This window comes from Trichechus manatus, unplaced genomic scaffold (assembly GCF_000243295.1).
Source record: "Trichechus manatus latirostris isolate Lorelei unplaced genomic scaffold, TriManLat1.0 scaffold00009, whole genome shotgun sequence".
NCBI lineage: Eukaryota > Metazoa > Chordata > Mammalia > Sirenia > Trichechidae > Trichechus > Trichechus manatus.
In genome coordinates this window covers 28,277,108-28,299,971 of record NW_004443945.1, presented here as the reverse complement: position 1 = coordinate 28,299,971, position 22,864 = coordinate 28,277,108, and the positions used below count along the sequence as shown (strand labels likewise).

At 37.8% G+C, this 22,864-nt stretch overlaps 1 protein-coding gene across 1 annotated transcript; it reads right to left on the bottom strand.

The window, feature by feature from the left end:
- Positions 1–4,493: 4,493 nt before the first annotated feature.
- TMEM64 (transmembrane protein 64) lies at positions 4,494–22,863 on the bottom strand (the record flags this gene model as incomplete). The annotated part of the gene is made up of 3 exons (XM_004370827.2): positions 4,494–5,976; positions 10,690–10,845; positions 22,372–22,863. Coding segments are annotated over 3 exons (840 nt in total), but the record flags the coding sequence as incomplete, so codon positions are not given.
- Between the last annotated feature and the right edge of the window lies 1 nt (position 22,864).

Genomic DNA, 22,864 nt, shown 5'->3' with positions numbered 1-22,864 from the left:
AGGAAATGTGTAACAGACACGTTGAGCTTCTTGGAGGAAGCTTGCAGGAAGGTTCCTTGTGTCTGGTCTTTCAGAATTCTCTCTTCCTCAGGCAGCAGTGAAAACTCAGGCCACTCATCTCCTTCTCAGACTCTTGGGAATCAGGGAAAACTGACCTATTGTAGTGGGGCCAATAACAAACTTCCCAACAGAAGCCCACAGATTTAAAAGCCAAGTCTCCCCAAGATCTGCTGCTCTCATCTTTTCTCCCAGGCTTCAACACGGGTTTGAGAGCATTTGCCAGCTTATGTATAGATTTCCTCTGCCAAGACCCCCACCAAAAAGCAAGGCCTCATCTGGGCCCAGCAGTGTGTGGATCCCAGCAGCCAAGTGGAGAAAGATGATCTAATGTTCTCAGACTCTGTTCCAAGTCCATGTACTAGTTCAAAGACCTGCTATGAAGCCTATCTGGAACGATGATTCCAAGCAAAGCTTGTTATACTGTATATTTAAAATATAAATGTGATGATGCAAAACCAGTTAATTAAAATCAGAGTAATGAACTGAAAAACTTAGTGGAAACCTACTCAGTTCCCTGACTTCCCCTCCAAGGTCAACTTAGGACAGGATTCTACGAGATAATCAGTATTAAATGGGCCCTGCTTCAGAACATTTCTATTGAAAATGGCTTTATAACTAACAAAAATTAAATCAAAGAATTTTCTCTTGGCTTCTACTACTGTTTCTAAAGTTCTTTATGGTGGCATGATTTCTATGCATCCAAGGATAAATATACCACTGATTCCAATTGTACTATTGTAAGAAGTATTTTGTAATTTTCATTCTTCTGTTTGAGTTCAAGATATATTCTTCTTACTCTTTTCTATTCAACTTCTGTACATATTTTGTGAATTTTAAAGTCTTTCATAAGCAGGCTACTTATAGAATACTGAGTCACTTTTAAGATAGTAAACCCGTTGCTGTCGAGTCGATTCCAACTCATAGTGACTGTACAGGATAGAACAGAGCTGCCCCATAGGGTTTCCAAAGAGCAGCTGGTGGATTCAAACTGCTGACCTTTTGGTTAGCACCTGAACTCTTAACCACTGTGCCACCATGTCTCCTTTAACACAGTTATCAGTTAGTAATTATCAAGCATCTAAGGATACTCAACTTTGCTGAAACTTGGCAGCTTAAATGTAATTTTACCATATACACATACCACCAGCATGCATAGAATGCCATCCCTAAAAATGTTCAACTATATTTAACTCACTGTAATACAGCATACTATTAATATACATATTCCCCATGCTGCTGAGTGCCCTCAAGCACCCTCAGCCAAGGAGAGTGAGCATGGCAGACAGTACTGTACAATCTTGGGTAGTATCAAGCACGCCATACTGTGAACTCACTTACTCAAGGCACTACTCCAGCTTAAAGCAGTCTGCAGCATGAGGTTACTCCCTTGTAACACATTTTGTGTTCTAGCAGGCAGTTTTGACCCAAACGGGCTAACAAAATGTGTACAAGCAAAAGTACTGGATTTGCTATAAGTAGACAAGTAATATCCCGCGTCCTAAGATAAAAGTTTTATGGCAGCTGGAATGTGCCCTCAAGAAAACAGGGTATAGATCGGCAGGAAATTAGATTGGCCGAAGTCCCTCAACGTTATTAAAGGCATCAAAAACATTACCTCAGCCTGAGAAAAATGACTAACAATTACTTGACTAGCAGGTGATATTTCATGATTTAGGATTATTAAGGAAAAAACACAACTACTGAAGAACTAGTGCCAACATAAGACACCAGAATCATTTCTCCAAAAGGCCTCCGCTATAACCATAAGCAGCCTACACAGGGTCAATGATCAGTATTCCCATTTTTTAGGAGCACATCCCTCATCTCCATTCCCCCAGTATCACTCTCTCCCATGGGACATGTCTGTACACCCATTAAATTACAGAGGGAAAGAAAGAGAAAAGGAAAATGAAACATCACCTTCTATGTTCTCAGGCACACAAGTGATCTGGGATACCAATTAAGAGACTTTACTGATTCACTTTTAGAATTATATATTTTAAATATTCAGCCACTTTAGAGAACAGTTTGCAGCAATCACTTCACAATTCAGAAGTACCAGGTTATAATTTAATTTTGGACTAAGAGTTTATGTTCAATATGTAAGGTTATTGGAACTCCTGAATTTTAAATAGCCTGTGAAACAGGTGATTCCTCTCCCTTCTGTAATGGCTTTTAAGAGTAAAGCAGTGGCTTTAAAAAAAAAATTCTAAGAAGCATAACAGAAATTGGCAATGTCCAATATAAAAACCGGACACTGTTATGCAGACCATCTTTCTGGTACAGTGAGTAGCCTCTGCCTGGAATAAAACTCTTAGGCCAGTGCCATTCTTCCTGAAGTCCGCATTAACTTCTTCTCTGCAAATGCTGTTTGGTAGTAAATAGCATGATTTATCAAGCATCTAAGGATTTCCCTGCACCAACATGGCACATACCTAGTTGACTTTCTCAAGCATTATAAAGACAGCCCCACAGCTAACAAATACTGACATATGTGAGCCATAGCACTTTCAGAAGAATGGACCAAACTGGCAATGCACAAACCCAGAAATGCTGGGGTTATGCCTGTAGTTACACCACTTAGTTCAGTTACAGCAAGGGCTAATTAGAGCACGTACTGAACTTAATAGCTTCATAAGGATGAAAATGTTTTATAAGTCATATACTTGACCTGATCAAGGGAAAGCCATCTTAGAAAAGTTTGAAGTTGGTTACAAAGTGTATCAGAGGAGAGTATGGCTGGCTTCGAACAAACCCACGCAGTCACGTCTGAACATAAATTCAACATACACATTCTAATGACAGCAATTTGGTTATATTATTTTCACAAACCAAAGAATACAGACTGCAAATTATTTCACAAATTAGATGATCAAATGAAAATGGACATGAAAGCATTATTCAGTAAATTATTATATACATATTTTTAGAAAGATGTGCTGTTTTTAAATAAATTTACATGATGAAATTTGGCGAAGAATAAACAAATCATTAACAATAAACCAGAAAATGTGGAAAACTTGGAGAAAGGCCCAAAGAATTAAAAATAGAACATATCTTTCTTTAGATTTGAAAATTAGGTGTATTTTATGCTTTTTAAAATGTGCATAAAGCAACTTTAGACTGCATTTAAACAGTTGGAGAAATCCAAAACATTTTATTTTATAAATATATACTGTGTGTGTATTTCCCTGGAGAAGGACGTCATGCTTGGTAGAGGGTCAGCAAAAAAGAGGAAGACCTTCCATGAGATGGACTGACACAGTGGCTGCAACAATGGGCTTAAGCATAACAACGACTGTGCGGATGGCACGGGACTGGGCAGTGTTTCGTTCTGTTGTACATACGGTTGCTGTAAGTCAGAACCAACTTTATGGCACCTAAGAACAACACATTACGTGGCTGGAGGCAACATTTGGGTAGCATAGAGGGATCCTATAGAAAGTTGTTGCTACCCTAAAATCTGTGATGGACAGCTAAAGATGGAGTGAATAAGGCATGGTAACACTTTGCGCAATTTATAGTAAGCACAACCTAAGAACCCAGCAACCAAACTCAGTTATCAAATAACGTTAAGTATAATGGATTGTTGTTTAGTTGAGGCTGGAAATGTTGAAGAAAACGAAAGCTGCAGCTACAGATTAAGTATTTTAGAAACAGTCAATCCATACTATTTTTCTTTAAGAAAAAATGGATGATTTTATTATATAAAATTATGATTGGCAGAATACAGAAAAAATTATTCCATGTTTACCTTTAGATATTTATTACAAGTACCAAGCAAAGTGTAATAACTGGAAGAACTCATTACAAACTACTAAAAAGTATTCATTTGGTGAAATTATTCAAGTTATAAAATGCTAATAAATGCACTTCAAAATACATGAAATGTAAAGCAAGATGAGAAAACAGATTATCTTAAATTAATGATTCTCTGATAAAAACCAACAAAATGCACAAAAATTGTGAAATTAGAAAAGAATAAATCAAATATATTGTTCACTTCAGATTACTAAACTAAAATCTTTTTTTAAAAAGTACTTAGGACTAAAAAAAAAAAAAAATTCCAATACTGTATTTTTTTTTCTACCAATAATACAAGGAAGGGTTTGGAGGCCAATTATGTGCTGCAGACCCAGGTATCTCTTGAAGCAATTACACTGAGGTCTTCTTGGTATGGACATACAAGCTTCACCATTACTCCAAGGTAAGAAAACTTACACATTATGAAGGAAAGAAAACAATGAACAATTATACCTACAATAGGGCAAAGAAATTATACATTAAAAGGATCAAATGCATCTCTATTATAAAACTAGAATAATCTGCTTTCAAAGAATTATTTTGTACTTTAGTAAATCAGGGCAAAAATTTTACTCTAATGAAAAGGCAAACTGGGAGGTCTCTGATAAGCTGGAATCTTCACAGGGGGGAAAAACTTAATCATTAAGTTCACAATCTATTTTAAAAATATAAAGTGATAAGTGAATAACATATGTATGAATCATATGCCAAACTACTGTATTCTGTACTTATGTACTTTTAAGCGCTAGTAATAAATATACTCAATTCACGCTATAAGAGCTAAAGAATTGAGACACTTAATTTCACATTTCAGAATTCCTGAGTCTTATCAGAGAAAAACAATACCAAGAAACAAAATAAACCTACTCAATAGTAGGGCAAAGAACACAAAGTTGGGCATTAAGTTAATATTATATTTATAGTTTTAAAGCTGAAGACTATGGGAACAAACATATATATGTACTTCAATAGAATTATAAATATGATTTTAAAGCTTGGTTTTTTAAAAAGGCATTTTGATCAAACAAGGCCACCTGAGTGACATCTTCAACGACAGTAAGTCCACCGTTTTTAAGGACTAACATCTTTATTCCAAAGCCTAATTATGAATATAAAAAGGAAGAAAAGTTTATTTTAATAAAAATGTTTTGTAAGATTGCAATGGGACAGCCCTTTGATGAAATACTTAAAAGAGGGTAAAGCCAATGTAACAGAATTAGAACATACGTTCTAATTTGAGCTACCACCCATTAATTTCCCTTTTGCTTTGCATATTACACAGTGAAAATCAAAAGGCATCTTAAGAGCACTTCAGTCCCACAATGTAGGATATAAGCTTGTGTAAATATATGTAAATGGCCCTGCAACAATGTGATGACTTGCAAAAATACATTCAACCAAAAGTTAATGTGTTTTCTAACTAGAAAGGAAAAGAGAAGCAAAGTGGTCCCACATAAAACAAAACAAAAACCACTGTTTACCTGTCCTGAAAGACTACAAAGCAAGGAACATCTAATAATATTATATACTTAAAATTGCATACTTTTACTCATACTAATAAGTAGGAAAGATGCATACAACTATACATGGACTTTATAAATAAAGACACTAAGCAGAAAAATATTTGGGTTATTTCTCTGTTCATAAGTACCCAGAAATAAAACAATTAAAAAATACTAAAGTGCAGACCTATAGGCCATTACAGGCATGATAAATGATAAAGAGGTGCAGCCAAAATTGCATCTACATATACATATCCAGAAAATGATTCTTGCTTTTAAAAAATTGTGCAATTTAACAACTGGTCAGTTTTGTTTGTGCCGTAATACAATCAGGACTTGTCTCTCTGCCCACTTGTCAAGTGTCTGCTAGACCTGGGACAGCCCACTAGGCTCTGGACAACCATACATTTCATTAGAATCATACAATATCGATGCCACCTCCAGAAAATGTTAGGGTCCTCTTGTTGTAGAATGAAGAGCCACTGGTATTTGGTTGATTGCCTTTAACCAGAGAGGTTTTCAGTTCCATTTCACAAGCTACAATAGCTGCATTCAATTCCACTTGAGCTCGATGAACTACATAAAACATGAGGCCTATACTTATAATAATCTGTGAATAAAAATAAAACACTACAGTTACTGATATTTTATAAGGAAAAAAAGAAGAAATAAATCCAACAGATATTTGACTTAGGAATGTTTTAAACAGGATGTTTCTCAAATACTGTCAAGTAAATAGTTTGCACACAGTTATCACTTATTCTTTCCTTGGCTGTTTCTCCTGGAGGTGGATGGCAAGATTCTACAGGTGACCATTATCTGGTATATGGTAATGTAAGGTAAATGCATATCCCTTTTGGTCCATATAAATTATGCTTACTTGATACAAGTTGTCACCTTATACCAAAAAGTCTCCTTCAAGGAATAAGAAAGGTCTACAACAGAGGTAACAGCTGGCTAAACTCTACTAGTACAATGAATGTAGTATTGTATCTGTGCACATATAAACGTCCACAGGCATTTCTAAGCCCACTTTGAGAAAAGAGAAGTGATACCATTTGCAAATGAACTACGTGGAGCAGATAAACTGAAGATAATAAGGATCACTTAAAGAAATGAATCAAGTGTCAATAAACTTCAAAAAGAAATAACAGGTGATTGTGAACATGAAATTGTGCTTGGGAAAAACAAAAACAAAAACGTAATCATGAGAAAAGCATCAAACTGAAACTCAGGTTCTAGTTCTGGTGATTTTACGAGATCTCTTAAACCACTCGGGCCTCAGTTTCTGATTGTTTAGTAGGAAGCTGTGGTTCCTTCGTGCTTTAATATTCTACATATAATTCATCAGAATATGTAAGCAGTCCATATCTTCTACATTATCTTTATTCAAAGTTCATTTGTAAAGCAGTTCTTCAGTAGAGTTTTGAGCAAATATTCTCAGGGAAACAAGGTTATAGCAAATATTGGAAAACTTAGGATAGAATCTTGAGGAACACAGGTTTAAAGGGGTGAAAGAGGAGGAGGTGCTGGTACACGAGACAGAAGCATAAGCCAGGCAAGTAAGGGAAAAAAAAATCAAGATAGTGGTGTCAAAGAAGTTAAGGAAAGACTATGTTTTAATAATAAATGCATGGTCAACAGAATCTTTTGTTGCTAAGAGGTCAAGTTAGATGAGGGCTGGAAAGTGCATCTGATTGAGACAAAGTTAGAGAGGATCTTAGAAAGCACAGCTTGAAGGGAGGATTGGGACAGGGACACAGAGAAAAGTTTAACCCCAGTGAAAAACTTTGGGCTTCCAAGCAAATCTGAATTAGCTAAACATCTTTACATAGACTTTATCCAAAATGCCCTTCTGGGCCCAGGGCCTGGCAATTTGTTAAACATCTTTACATAGACTTTACCCAAGATCCCCTTCTAGGCCCAGGGCCTGGCAATTTGTACTGGCTATCCCCCTACACATAGGAGCCCCAGTGGTGCAGTGGTCAGATGCTCTGCTAACTGAAAGGTCGGTGGTTGGAACCCACCACCACTCTGCAGGAGAAAGATGTGCAGTCTGCTTCCATAAAGACTTACAGCCTTGGAAACCCTGTGGGGCAGTTCTACTGTGTCCTATAGGGGTCGCTATGAGTCGGAATTGACAGCAATGGGTTTGGTTTTTTATCCCCCGATACATGCCCTTCCTTAGCCTAGTGAAGAACAAAAAAAGAAAAAGAAAAAGAGAGAAAGGGCAGTGTTTAAAAACTTAGAACAATGGAGCACAGTCATAACTCACTGTTAGGGCAGTGAAACTATTCTCTATGATACTGTAATGGTGGATATATGACATGATGCATTTGTAAAAACCAGTAGGACAATAACAATACAAGGAGTGAACCCTAATGTAAACTATGGACTTCAGTCACTAACAATTTATCAATATTAGCTCATCAACTGTAACAAATGTACCCGTGGAATGCAAGATGTTAATACTGGGAAAAACAGCGTGCAAGTGGCAGAGAGGGTACACGGGAACTTTGTATTTTCTGCAAACCTCAAACTGCTCTTAACAAAAAAAAGTCTATTAAAAAAAGAGAGAACAGTGAGTGTAGACATAGAACTTTAAAAAACTTTCCTGTTAAAATGAAAGAACTGAACACAGGTAGAAGAACATGTGTATGTAGGCATTTCTTCCACTGTTAATTCAAAAGCAGGCCCAGAGTGAATAGTGATTTCTTAGATGGGAAACTGAGCAGTTTCCCATTTGAAGGCTTCTAATTTTTCTGTTAAGCAAGAAGAGAGGAAGTCTGTTGGGATGAAAAGAGAAGCAGGAGAAGGAGTCTGAACGGTGACGAGAATGAAGACAGTTTGAGAAGACAAGGGAAAAAGATGGATTTGGGGGCAATGTTCAGAAACCAGCTGAAGGTTTATAACCTTCAGTGAAATATTACCAATCTGTTGGGTTGTATAACTTCCTCAAAAGAACAGGGGCAAAGCAAACCAAAACTTTGATTCACCCAGCCTGGGGTTTTGGTTGGTGATTACAGAAAAAAATACAGGGCATGGAAAAGAGTGACTGAATTGACAGATCATGGAATCTAACGTTGGATATGAGTACAAGAAATGTTGTGCTTCCTCTGAACAACTATTTTGCATTGCTTTAATTTTATGGGCATTGTGGGTTCTCACCTCTAACAAATATAAGGAACCTTATGTATACATGCACTTGACCTAAGCTTCATCCTTTTTCCCTATGCTGATTTTCCCCTTCAAAATGACTTCTTTTTTCCTTCTTTTTATTCTTCCATATATATTTGTAAGCTGCATTAAATCTTTCTGGAAACAAATTAATCTGTTATGTTGGTGGTGGTGTAGTGTGTCATCAAATCAATTCTAACATCAAACCTAGGCATAAATATCCCTTCACCTTTTTGTTCTTTGTAAATACCTGGGCTAAGAAATATTTGCCCTTTTCTACCTTGTCTTGTATCCTAAACTTAAATTTGTCAACTGGAAGAAAGGGGTAAGAAATGACCGAAAAACAACAAGATCCTATATTCTAAGAGGCACCACTGATGAAGGCATGCACTATTTCATTCTAACTCCATTAATCATAGCTAAATAATTTACTAAGATACATAAAAACATAAGGTTTGAAGTGGTAAAAATCCGCTGTAAGCTACTAACAATAAGGAACGCCAACTACTCAAACATAACGTCAAGGAAGAAAGGTTTCAAACGGATTACCTATTTTTAGGAAACTAGAAAAATATAAAATATGCTTAAATTTAAACTAAAAAAAATCTCTGAGAATGCAGAGGGTATGTCAGAATCTTACAGAACCTCAGGATTATATGTCATGTTGTAGATGTAATTCACAGAAAGCTTATTACATCATTAGCATGCTACATAAGTGAAAATCAATAACAGTAACTCTAAACCTAGATTCGAGTTTCCTAAAGAAAATATAGCTCTGAAAAACAATAGTAAAAATAAAAACGAACTCCCTGAATGTCAAAAATATTAAAAGTTTTCTTAATGTAAGCCCTTCTATTGACAAGTTTTATGTAAGCAATACCTCAATGTAAATATTCCCGGACTTTATTTATTAAACTTGTACAGCATAAGCACACAGAAAATTAACTCTGGTTCTATTTTATCACAGTATCACTGAAACACAATAACTTATAAATAATAATGCCTCAAAAACTTATGAATAATAATGCTACCAACAATTAAATTTTTAATTACAGTACCACATATTCAATAACAAAAATTAAAACTAACAAGGTAAGGGACCAACAGGTAAATTCTGTATGGCTATCTCAGTATTATCTGCTCAGCAGACCACAGTATACTGGTTGTGAGTATGGTCTCTAGAGCCAACTGCCTTGGTTCAAATCCCAGTTCTGCCACTATGGATAAGTTACTATCCAGTAGTGTTCTCGTAAACCAGCTTGTGAGAGGCAGGGGTAGAGGGGCTTGATTTCTAGCATTTGCCAACTTCCATGGTGTAAACATTCCTGCCTTGGCATTTCAAGCTACCAGCATGATGTCACTGAACACAGAGTTGGGAAGAGATGCACATCATTGGTTACCTCTTAGGGTTGTGGTAAGGATTAAAGAGCTTACATATGTGGCACATAATGCACTCAATAAAGCTTAACTATCATCATCATCTTACTAACTCCTCAAAAATTATGGTGATTTGGGGTAAATCTCAGGAATAAAATGTAACCTATTAAACAAATTTTTATTTAACTTTTCCTGCATGCAATTTACAGGCAATGAGTAAATTTGCTTACATAGCAGTATTTTGCTCTTTTATCAATCTCTTATATGGAACTGTGTGCATCCCAAACTATGTTACAATTATAGTAATAATCATCCTTTACATAATCATATTTGGATTTGCAATGGGATGCTTTAGACATTTTTCAGAAAGCAATACTTTGTAAAACAAATTTTTTGTACTACATCAAATTACACTAACACCGTAAAAAAACCTAATATTTAAAAAAAAGAAGTTTCAATAATACAAAGACAAATATTCCCGCTAAGATAAAAACCCAGTCCCATCAAATCTCACTAAAATTATCTCCGTATAACACGTCACATAAAGTCAAAATAGAGTATCTAATTTAGCGTTGACTTTGAAAATGATCACTGGAAAAAGGACTCCATTTTTGGCATTCCTTTTTTTGGGTTTCTTTGTTTTTGTTTAAGAGAATTTTCGATAAGAATTAATTCAGTTCTAGACTCTTTCATATATCCACACAATAATCTGTCAGGTTTAAATCAGCAATGCAATACAAAAAAAAACAACTCGTGGCCTTAAACTCACCTGTAAACAAAAAACAAAATATCCACTAACACTCTGTTCTGCAATGACATCTTCCATTGTCCGCAGGGTGGTACCCAAGTAAGAATTCAGAAGCTGAGTAGGAAGCAGTCCAACCGAAGATGCCATCAGATAGTTGGGTAATGAGAGATCAGTAATCTAGAAGAGTAGATTAAAGGAAATGATTCATTACCGAGTACAATTTCAATTTAATAAATAAAACTGTATAAGTCTTGCCTGTGGCTTTCCATTGGGAGTGGAGGGAGCTGATATACTTTACAAAACATTCTCATTTTTCAAAATGATTATAAAGGTAATACATGCAGAATGTACAAAATTTAGAAAAAACTGAAAGACAAATTCTAATATTCTATTGTTCTACAACTGAAAGATAACTTTTATGGCCATCTTTTATTTTTCTTGCATGTAAATAAAACACAAACACAACACACAGATCACATTGTAAAAACAGTTTTGTAAGTTTTTCTCATATCATCAAATATTCTTCATAAGCATACTTAAAATGGCAATGTGGTCACTGGGCTCTGAAGCCAGATAACTGTGAGATGACATTCCAGTGCTGAGAACTCAATGAGCCTGAGAAAGCTACTCTATGTCTCTAAGCATCAGGTTCTTCGTCTGTAAAATGAGGATATATCCATCACCTTACAAGGTTGTTGCTAAAACTAAAAAACCAAACCCACTGCTGTTGAGTCGATTCCGACTCATAGTGACCCTATGGGACAGAGCAGAACTGCCCCACAGAGTTTCCAAGGAGTGGCTGGTATATTTGAACTGTCAACCTTTTGGTTAACAGCCATACCTCTTAACCACTGAGACAAAGGTTGTTGTTAGGATCAGAAGTACTTGTAAAGTATCTAGCAAATGCCTAGCACATGAGAGAAACTCAAAAAAAAGACAGAAATTATCATTACTGCACAAATATACCACGGTATGGAATTTAACTATTCCACCAGTTTAATTGTGCTGTGGAATAGTTAAATTCCTCATTTACTTCTTTGTGTATATGCAATTACATATTTATTTTTTGATGTTATATTAAAAAAAATGATGAAAACCTTTGTATATTAATCTATAAGGTAGGCAGCATCAGAAATATTCCCAATGACCCCACTACCTGGTATTCATGGCCTTGTATAGTCCTTTAGCCTTGAGTCTGGGCTGGACCTAGTGCTTGCTTCTAGCAAATCGAATACAGTAGAATTGATAAAAAGTCACTTCCAAGATTAGGTTACAAAAAGACTGAGACTTCCACTTCACTCACTCCCTCTCAAGCAAGCTGCCATGTTGTGAGTAATTCTATGCAGAGGCCCATGTGGCAAGGAACTAAAATCTTTAGCCAACAGCCACACAAGTGAGCTTGGAAGTGGATTCTCCCCAACTCAAGCCTTAAGACGTAGAAGTAGGGGTCAAGGGACAACTTTGTGGGGAAAGAGACATTTAAAATGGGACACTGAAGGCTAAACACGGTTTTGGCAGGCAAAGATCTGTGGGATGAGGAAGGCAGGGTGTCTAGGAAGAGAATGAACAAGGTCAATGTGGTAAGGAAAATACAGGGTGTTTTAATGAAGTTGGCAGTATGCTCTGTATTGTTTATATTGCACATGCAAGGGAGTCCTATAAAACAAAGACAGGAAAACTAGTCAGGATGCAAAGCTTCTGTCCATAGCCTTTAAATGTAATGAAGTTTCCCTAAACAGAACACATAACTGACCTTCACGGATGACATCAATAATATCCAAATGGCTATCTTAGGAACACATTTCATAAATCTGAAATTACTCTCCTATGCAACTCTTTAAAAAGACTGTTACTGAAGTTTATCAAACTTTTCATGACCAAATCTCGTCCGGGGAAAAAGCAAGTGTTATTACTTCTACATGTTTCTTTTCTGAAAAACTGTGTATCTAAAGAAAGCAAATAACGAATTTCAGCTAACAACTGCAAACAGTTTTGCTGAAGTGTTGTTGAAGCTTTCTATTCAGACTCCCTCTCTACAGTCTTGTTATCCAGACCCACCCTTTACTCACCACCTATACTAAATCCTGTGGAATATTTTTAAAAATACAAACCTAAATCTGCTTAAACCACTTCCACTTCCATGAGAATGAGGTTCAACTTCTTCAACACGCAGAGTGCTTCATGCTCTGGCCTCTGTCTCATGTTTCACCTCACACTATGTTCCAGCCACATCAAAATTCTCAGTTCCCTGAGCCCGGAAGAACTAGACGGTGCCTGGCTACTACCACCAACAGCTCTGACAGGGATCACAACAGAGGGTCTCGGACAGAGCAGGAGTAAAACATAGAACAAAATTCAACTTCACAAAAAAAGGCCAGACTTACTGGTCTGACAGAGACTGGAGGAACTCCCGAGACTATGGCCCCCGGACATGCTGCTAACTCAGAACTGAAGCCACTCCTGAAGTCTACCTTTCAGCCAAAAATTAGACAGGCCGATGAAACAAACAATAACACAAGTGAGGAATGTGCTTCTTAGCTCAATCAAGTATACGAGCCTAAACGGGCAACACCTGCCCAAAAGCAAAGACAAGAAGGCAGGAAGGGACAGGAAAACTGGACCAATGGACATGGGGAACCCAGGATGGAAAGGGAAAGGGGGAGAGTGCTTACACATTGAGGGGATTGCAACCAATGTCACAAGACAATTTGTGTATAAATTTTTGAATGAGAAACTAATTTGCACTGTAAACATTCACCTAAAGCACAATAAAATTAAAAAAGTTCCGAATCTAGAACCCCTGAATAATTTGCCATACTAAATCAAAATAAAATTTCTGCTAAACTTTAAAAAAAAAAAATTCTCTGTTCATAGAATGCTCCTTGCTCTCTTTTCCTTCTGGGCCTTTGTATGTTGTCCCATTTGGCGAGGACACTCACTCCCTTCCTCCTACTCACTACTCAGCCATTAATTCCTCTAAGAAATCCTCCCTGACCCCCGCAAGCCTGCATAAGAACACTATGTGCCCGTCTTCTTTCACACTAGAGAGTAAATGAAGTTTTCATTATCTGCTGCCCCTCACTTCTTCCCCAGCCGATGAGTTCTGTGAAGGAAAGGACCTTATCTGTCTTGTTCTTCAGTGTCTCTTGTCCTTATCATGATGCCTACTATATGTGCGGTGTGAAATACATGTTGATTGGATGCTGAATGCATCAACATCAAAATTGAAGTTTTGTTTATAAATCTGAAGACTAAAAATAGTTGCCAGTTTATAATTACAAGTTAATTTGTAAGTGGCTGTTCAGAAATTGAGAACATCTTTCCTTTCCCTACAGAAATAATATTATAAATGGAAATAACTTCAATATCAGCAAAATTTAAGCCATGACACAGCTAGAATGCTATTAGAATTTATTTCTCCACTAGACTCAAATGCCTTGAGGGATGAAGGATGGACTGCTTTATTCACCATTGTATCTCGGCACCTATAACAGCAGCAGGCACATAACAGACATACACCAGTTACCTGCAAGTGAAGAGTGAATGAATACTAAAAGCATCCCTAGTAAGCTCTAATATCAACCTCAGAGAAATTATGCCAAGGCTAAGACCCTCTGGTCAGGCAGCAACCCTGAGAGTACTGGGAAGTTTTGCTGCTGGGAGGTAGAAAAAGAACAAAGCAGGCTCTGAGCGATCCCCTCTAACACTGAGTAAGGGCTTCACCATAGGGAAGCTTCTACTAATGGAGACAGTTCAGTCAGTAAGTCTGCTTTCAATGCAGAGGGGCAGCAACGATTTTCATATATACAGATTTTCTCATTAGTTCAGTGTTCTGAAGTTAGGAACTGCCTTTAATGGCTCCTAAATATTTGGGAGGTCACAGACCGATTTGCGAATTTGATTAAAACATACATACATACACACACAGAGTGAATATTCTCTCCAAATAAATATACATCTTATTTTGCATAATTTCTAGACCATCAGTTGAAAAGAGCTTCCTTATACAGTTATGACAAACTACAGGTTTATGGTTTTCACTCATTAAACAAAAATACATCAGATGCCTATTATATATAAGGCCCAGGTCTAAACAGGATCACTGTGTAGTCACCATAAATCATGTTGCAGAACAATAACAAAAATTTTCTCTATATCAAGTAAAAAAAGATTACAAAGATCACTTGTAACATTTACTCATAATGCTATATTCGAAAAAGCATAAATTAACAAATGAAAACACTGGAAAAATAAACACTAAGGTGTTAACAATTGTTTTCTTTGTATTTGCTATACTTTTCAAAATGTTTATAATGAACACTTATTTGGTATTTTGTAGGCATAAAAAAAATTGGTAAAAATAAGTTTTAATAATACCACTCGGCCTTTAAAGAAATGTTTTTTTCTAGGAGGGGTAATGAGACATTCTGTATACATGTTACTGGGATACAATGAGCTACAGATACAGCTTTCTGAATCATAAGCCTGTACATGGCACATGAAAACTACAGAAGCTGATGAGATAAAAAGGCACAAGGAAGTAATGGTCAACTGTGCTCAGTGGTATTTTGAGGTCTAAGGACGTGGGCTGAGATCGCATTCAACATGTCAACTTGGTCATGATATTTGACCCTCCAGAGTCAGACTCCAAGCTCCTCCAAAGGACACACTGTGTCTCTCTGACTTGCTATTATGCCTGGACTACACCACTGGCAGCAAATCATACTAAGATGAAACACTGGCAAAGTAACAAGTATTATGGCTCATCATCTATTATCTAAATCTATGACTATATCCATAGCACAGAATAAGAATTTAAGAAGAAAAAATTATTTTTATAAAAAACAGCATTGCTGAACTGTTAAAATTAAAATATTAAACTGTTAAGAACATTTGCCTTTTTAAAAGCAAACTCTTTGAGACCTTGTCCAACCCCCTCATTTTGTAGATGAGAAAACCAGAGGCCAGAAGGATTAAATGACGCCACCTAGGTCATACAGGAGCTGAGACCCAACTAGAAGTCCCCAAAGATTCCCTGAGGCTAAGACTTTATAATAGTGGCCCTACAGTCACTAGCCAGTCAAAACCTTCTACTTAATTGCAATGGATTTCAATTCAATTGTGCTCTAAATTTCTAAAAGTAATTTACGTTTTTCTTGATAGCTCAACAACTCTAAGGAAATGTACTAGAGAACAGTTTTATCTGCTTCAAGTTTGTCATTCATCATCCTTCAACTGTCACTATTTCAGTCATGACACGTTTCACATCCTGTGCCCTTGCCCAAAACAAACAAACAATCTTCTTGTTGCTGCTTCTAACCTACTACGGGCTTAAAGATATAACCAAAGTAATGAAGAGTTTGGTAACATATAATTCTTCAAAGTGGTTCCACCGAGATGTGACCCAGGGTGAGGCGTAAGGACCTGCAATTTTACATTTACTCATTTCTATTTTGTTTTTACTCATGGTACCCATATATTGCTTTTGTTTAAGAAAAAGGAATTTTGGTAAATAAAAAGGTAAACAAGGTATGTGTGACAGCTTAAGGGCCTCAGGCTTTGTGCTGGCTATTTGTTTGCAGTGACTGCTGAAGTTCTAAAGTAGAGGTAAGCAAACTTTTTCTGTTAAGAGCCAGGTAGCAAATATTTTAGGCTTTGCAGGCCTTACAGTTTCTGTCACAACTACTCGATTCTGCTAATGTAGCTTAAAAGCAGCCACAGACAATACAAAAACAAAGGAGCACCGCTGTGTTCCGATAACGCTTTAATTATGGATGCTGGCATTTGAATTTCATATGCCACGAAATATTATTCTTTTGATTTTTTTCCTAACCTTTTACAAATGGAAAAGCAATTCTTTCTGCTCGTGGTCCATACAACATGAGGTGAGCCGGATCTGGCCCAGGGACCACAGTTTGCTGACTACTGCTCTGATGTCCTGGGATGGTATCTAATTCAACTGTGAACTCCCAGAAACTTGCACAGTGCCTCACCGATAGGAGGTCCTCCATTCCATCTAATACGTGATATGTTCTAGGGCAAGAGCTTACAACCAAAACCAGATCACTGACAAACCCAGCTCTTCTTGGACCAACACTAGTACCTTGGGTAAGTTAATGACTCTAACTTTTACTAACTCTGTGACTGTGTGATATTGGACAAGTTACTTCACTTCTCTGTGCCTCAATTGCCTCAGCAGTACAATGAAGATTAGGGTTGAGATGAGCATGAAATAAGTAACGTGTGTGTGTCAGGAGAACAGTGCCTGGCCTGACACTTACTAAATGTGATATAGGTATGTTGTTGTTGTTCTTGGTAGGTGCTGTCAAGTCAATTTCAACTAACAGCAGCCCAATGTAACAAAATAGCACTGCCCCCATAGTTTTCTAGGCTGTAACCTTTATGGGAGTGATATCCAGCTCTTTCTCCTGTGGAGCTGCAGGATGCGTTTGAATCATCAACCTTTTTTGATTAGCAATTGAGTGTTTAACCACTGTGTCACTGTTTGTTAAATTAAAAAAAAAACAAAACTCTTGAGCTTCAATATTCTCAGCTTGAAATGCAGAGGGTAGAAAGAAGCAAAATAATACATAATGAGCAAACTATGTATTCTGTCATGGCTTTGTGGCAGGAAATATTAAACACATTTTACACCAGAAAATGTGGTTCAAAAGAATAACTAGCTCAAGGTGACACAGCAAATGTCACAGCCAAGTCTAACTTCAAGTCTGTGATTTTTGTCCTCTATATAACTCTCCCTCTCAGTCATTGATACCTACTCAAAGGACTGTTATGAGGATTAAGAGGTATCATGAATGTAAGTGTGCTTTGCAAACTGTAAAGTCCCATTCAGCATATGAATGCCATGCTTTTTGCTTTTATTTTAGATTTCAAAGACTTAAAAGGATAACTGAAACAAAAATCTCCCATGTGGATTTACTGAAGAGAATAAACCCTACCAGTCTCTGACTTTGTAACAAAGATTTTTAGGATCTTCTGTAAAACAATAATGACAACAAAATCAGAGCCCTTTGGAAGTATCAAGCCCCAATTTGAATACTGTTACTCCTAACAACCAATGGTCAAGCAGTAATTTTGGATTAAATGTTACATTTCACAGGAGGTAACTGAACTCTAGAAGTTCAGATGTTTTCAAGCGGGCATCCTAAAGCCCACCTTACAAGAATACTTTAATGCTCACTAAATACAGAATGAGATGTTATTCTTGTGAATGTTCTCAGTTTTCAACTTTATCAATAAGTTTCTTCTAGATTTCTTTTAGAATTCCATCTCCTTTGGCACCTGCATCAACAGCTCTTTATGATCCATCCTGTGTTTCTTTTCCCAGCAACTGCTAAAAAGGAGTATCTCAAGTTTCAAGGCTACAGACAAGATTTCTTTTGCTATGTCTGAATTAGAAATATCACATCTACCTCATAGAGTGCTGAGGATTAAATAAACTAACTAATCAAAGTACACAATAATTGCGGAATGGCAAGAGAAAGGTTGTAGAGGTAAGCAGTGAAGATTTGGGAATTATCCTGAGGGAAAAGAAAACCCACTTAGAGGGTTTCATTCAGGAGACTATCAAGACCAGATCTGTACATTAGAAAGATCTTTCTGGATAGAGAAAAGATCAGAAGATCGGCCAGCCTAGGCCCAGAAGCAGGGAGAGCAGGTGGGAGGCTGGGATACCTAAACCAGAGTAGTGGCAGTGGGCTAGAATGAAGCCTTCAGGGCGCAGAATCCACAGGACTTGAGCAATGACGATGGAGGTGAGAGAGAGGAGGCAGTCAAGTGCTGGAGTCCTCTCCTACCTGGCACATCTGTCATTCTTTTGTAGTTAGTTGTGGTCATGGAACTTGTTTGGGCCATGGAAAAGTGATATTACTTCCAAGCGGAAGCTTTAAAAGTCAGTGTGCAATTCACCATGCCACAGTAAACAAGTGCAAGAAGGTGGCTCTGTCAGCCTGGATCCAAGAATGAAAATGACAAGGCAGAGAAGTCCCTCACCCCCAAACCAAGCTGGACCCGGACCTGTGTCAAGCAGGATAAATAAACCTTTGCTTTCTAACCTATTGAGATTTGAAGGTTGTTACTGCAGCATAATTTCCCTGTCTTAACTGATACAGTGCGAAAGCATTTAGTGGTCATCCTAAATAATAATAATAACAGTACTTAGAAACACATAAACTGCAAGTTTAGAGATCTATCTTACTGGCCTACAATACCTAGAGATACAAGATGGCATAAATTAAGAACATTGGAAAAGAAAAAAAAATTAAACTCTAAGCTACTTCTCAACAGAAATGATGAGTGCATTTTTAAAAGTGGGAAACATTTAAATATGTACTTGAAAAACTATACCTCTGATGGCCTAAGAACTATGTAAAGTGTTAAGTACATATTTTCGATTTCAACAGTTTTAAAAGCAGAATATCAGCTTGCTTATCTTTTTTTGGCACACACAGGAGAAGAATTCTGGCTGAGGACAAGAAGCAGTGGAAAGTCCCTTTCTTCCTTCCATATATTCATCTTTTACAATCAGCTCCTGCCTCTAAAAATGCAAATACCACTACCTCCACCACTAATAATAATCATAAGAGCTAACAATTTTATTGAGAACTGACTATGTGCCAGGTAAAATACTTAATTATGCTTTTACTACACTAGGTCATTTACCGTAATCCTCATAAACTCTCCTCCATTTTAAAGATGAAGGAACATGGAGAAGGCCACACAGCATGGACTAATCAAGGACTGTCCGAAGCCAAACCTGTGCCTCTCATGACCACTATACCTCACTTTCTCTTTAAGGTATGCCCAGAAAAATGTCTTTAATCATGGGCATCAAGAAAACAATTTTTAACTGGAATGGGGAAAAAAAGGGGGAGGGAGGGTATTCTCAAAGATATGGAGGAAAGAAAAAGAAAAAAACACAAGAATATGCCTGGAAAGGAGAGAGCTTTGGGCAATCAGAGGAGGTGTAAGGCAGAGAGGATGGCAGTAGAACGAAGTTTTAGAACACAGAGGGAAAGTTAGACTAAAGCCAACATCGGCCTAAACTAAACTTTCTTTTTTCATTCCCTGGGTGAATTCAGAAAATTGTTTTGGTTGTAAAAGCTATTTCTATGAGCAGACAGTTCAGCGTTATAGAAATAAATAAAATGAAACAGACCATATCCAATGGCTTCACAACTCACCCTTGCTGATAATTAGTAAGGATTTTACAGTAAAATACACAACCTCGGCTCTACCACTTGGTATTTGCATGACCCTTGAATAAGTTCCTGAACCACTGAGTCTGTTTCTTCCTCAGTAAAATGGGGCTTATAATACCAATTTCAAGAAGCCGTTTTTTTTTTTCCTCTTCACTTGACTTTATGTCAAATTCAGAGTTTCCCCTTGTCAAACTCAGATTTAACTACATAATTACTTTAAATTATTTCCAAGTACAAAGCACAACTTCTAGTCACATATTTAATATGTTAAAGAGATACTATCACAAGAAAGACCTATCTTATGGTCAGCTAACAATTTAATGAGTCCTTACAATAGAGCTATTACTATACTAGGCATTAAACATACAATGAAGAAATAGAGCCATGCACTGTTGAGACCCTACCATCAGACCACAGTTCAAAGTTTAGCACTGCCATTTATTTACCACCTATGTGACCCTGGATAACAACAGTAAGGAAGACAAAAGCCAACACTTGAGTGTTTATTAAACCAGGCTCTGTTGCCTGTATTCATCTTACTTAATCCTCTTGATAACTCTGTGAAGTGGGAACCACTACTTTCCCCACTTTACAAGTAAGAAACTGAAGCACAGAGAAGCAACTTGACCAAGGTCATGCATATTCTGAGGCAGAGACAGCAGGACTCCAGAGCACACTAGTCCTGGGCTCCTAACCATTAGATAAAATTGCCCATCTATAATATGGGCATAATCACCTTCGACAAGGCTGGTTTACGGATTAAATATGCACAGTAGGTGGCACATAGTAGGTGGAGAAAGGCACAAGGACATAGCTCTACTGGAGGACAACACAAACTAACAGGATCAAACTATGCAGGTTCTTTAGTCCCAAGTCTCTTCCAAAGACTTAGGACACTTGATGTATTACTACCCAAGGCTGACTGAAAGATCATGTTTATATTTCTTATCATGAGAGGCTGGGGAAAGGGAAAAACTTAAGGGTGAGACTACATCAAATTACAGTAAACACCAAACTTTATCCCTACAGAACATCCCTTATCTCACCTCACTTCCTCTACCACTTCCACCAAACATCATTCTATAGTCATTGCTGCTGTTGAGTATTATTTAAAAAGATTATTTAAAAAGAAAAGAACAAACAAAAAAAGCTTAATTTCATCACAAAGAGGCAGGCTGGTTAGAATTATTCTTAATAAAAAACGAAATGAAAAAGTTTCAAGAGACTAAACAACTTCCTGCTGACACAGAACAATGTGTCAGAATTGCCAATCACAACATAAACTGCATTGATTCCTATGGTTTTAAATACTATATCTCTTTACTTCAGGATACAGTTTTCTTGAAATCTAGGTGAAAGATTGAGTTCCTGGGAATCGCTACATGAGCCCTCTGTAGTTTACAATCATTGAATTCTGGAAACTCAGTAATCTAGTTCAGCCCACTCATCTCTGCAAAGAGGAATGCAATGCTGAGGCCAGACAGGGTTAGTAATTTGATCCAAAGTCACAAAGTTTGTAAAGACTAGACTCCCTTCTTCTAATCGGATGGTCTCCTCACTAGCAGTATTTTCATTCCTAAATCAGTTGCATGAAGATGCACACTAGCTATAGGAACCCAAGTAGAATAAACAGAACATATCAATACAAGGGTGGAAAGAGTCTAGAACGTGTGTATCAACAAGAAAAATAAACGTTTATTGGGCAAAGTTATATGTCCTATTTTGTTTTATTCACTACCAGTAATTTCAAAATGAAGTTCCTCCAAAGAAAGACAAACATGAGAGTTTTCTCTTTTGCATCACATTAAAGCAAACAGCTGAAGAAGAAACAGCCTGTAACAAATTTTAGAAACTAAAATCTGGAGTCTACAGCTACCCCCTCTACTGATGACCCAAAGGCTGCCTTTAGCACCACATAGCTAAAAACTTGGGTCAAAACGCTGTATGCATTTATGCAGGCAAGAGAGAAAACCAGGAATGCAAAGCTGTTATTCCCTGACTTTTGCCAATAACAAAAAAAAACAAAAAACAAAAAACCCACTGCCGTCCAGCCGATTCTGACTCACAGCGACCCTGTAGGACAGGCAGTACTGCCCCAGATGGTTTCCAAGAAGAGGCTGGTGGATTCGAACTGTCGACCTTTTGGTTGCCTTCGAGTCATTAATTAAATGTTAAGAATGGCCATTTCCATTCACCCCGCCCCCAGTCTTTTTGATGAGTTAAAAAGACTTCATTTTTAATCAAATTCACATCATTTCAAAAAAGAAGCGTTCTCCTCCATATCTCCCCTATTGAGGCCCTGACTTAGATTTGCTATATTTGTGTGACAGATTTCTCAGGAGGAGATGGGAAGGAATTTTAACTACTATTGAAAATGTCACTTTTGGGCTGGCATTTGTCCAATGGCGCGCCCTCCAAGGGCTGTCACAAGATCGCTCAAAAACAGGCTTGTAGAGGGTTGGGCCACCTGGACACTACTTACCGAAAACACTGCATTCTGGAGCCCAAAAGGTATGGGAGTCAATCTGGCCAGCGCCACCACTTTCAGGCCGCTTCCTCCCTCCACGACGCGAATAACGGCGCTCAGCTTCTCGCTGCTCTGGATCCTGGCGGCCACCCAGGCGGTGAGCAGCCGCTTGCAGACCACATGGGCGATGAAGGTGCCAATGAGGACGCCCACCACCATCAGTCCCATGCCCAGCACGAAGCCGTACAGATAGCCCGCGGCCACGTTGAGCACGATGTAGCCCCAGCCGCAGGGGAAAGAGACCACGATGAAGCCCACGACGAAGAGCAGGACCCCCAGCAGCGAGTCGAGGCTCTCCACCCAGAGCAGGAGGTGCTGCACGTAACGGCGGACCAGGGCCAGCGAAGCGAAGCACAGGGCGGCCAGCACGCAGACCAGCACGAGGCTCCGGCACCAACAGGTGCTGCCGAGGCAGCAGCAGCGCCAGTTTCTCACCTCGGCCACGCCG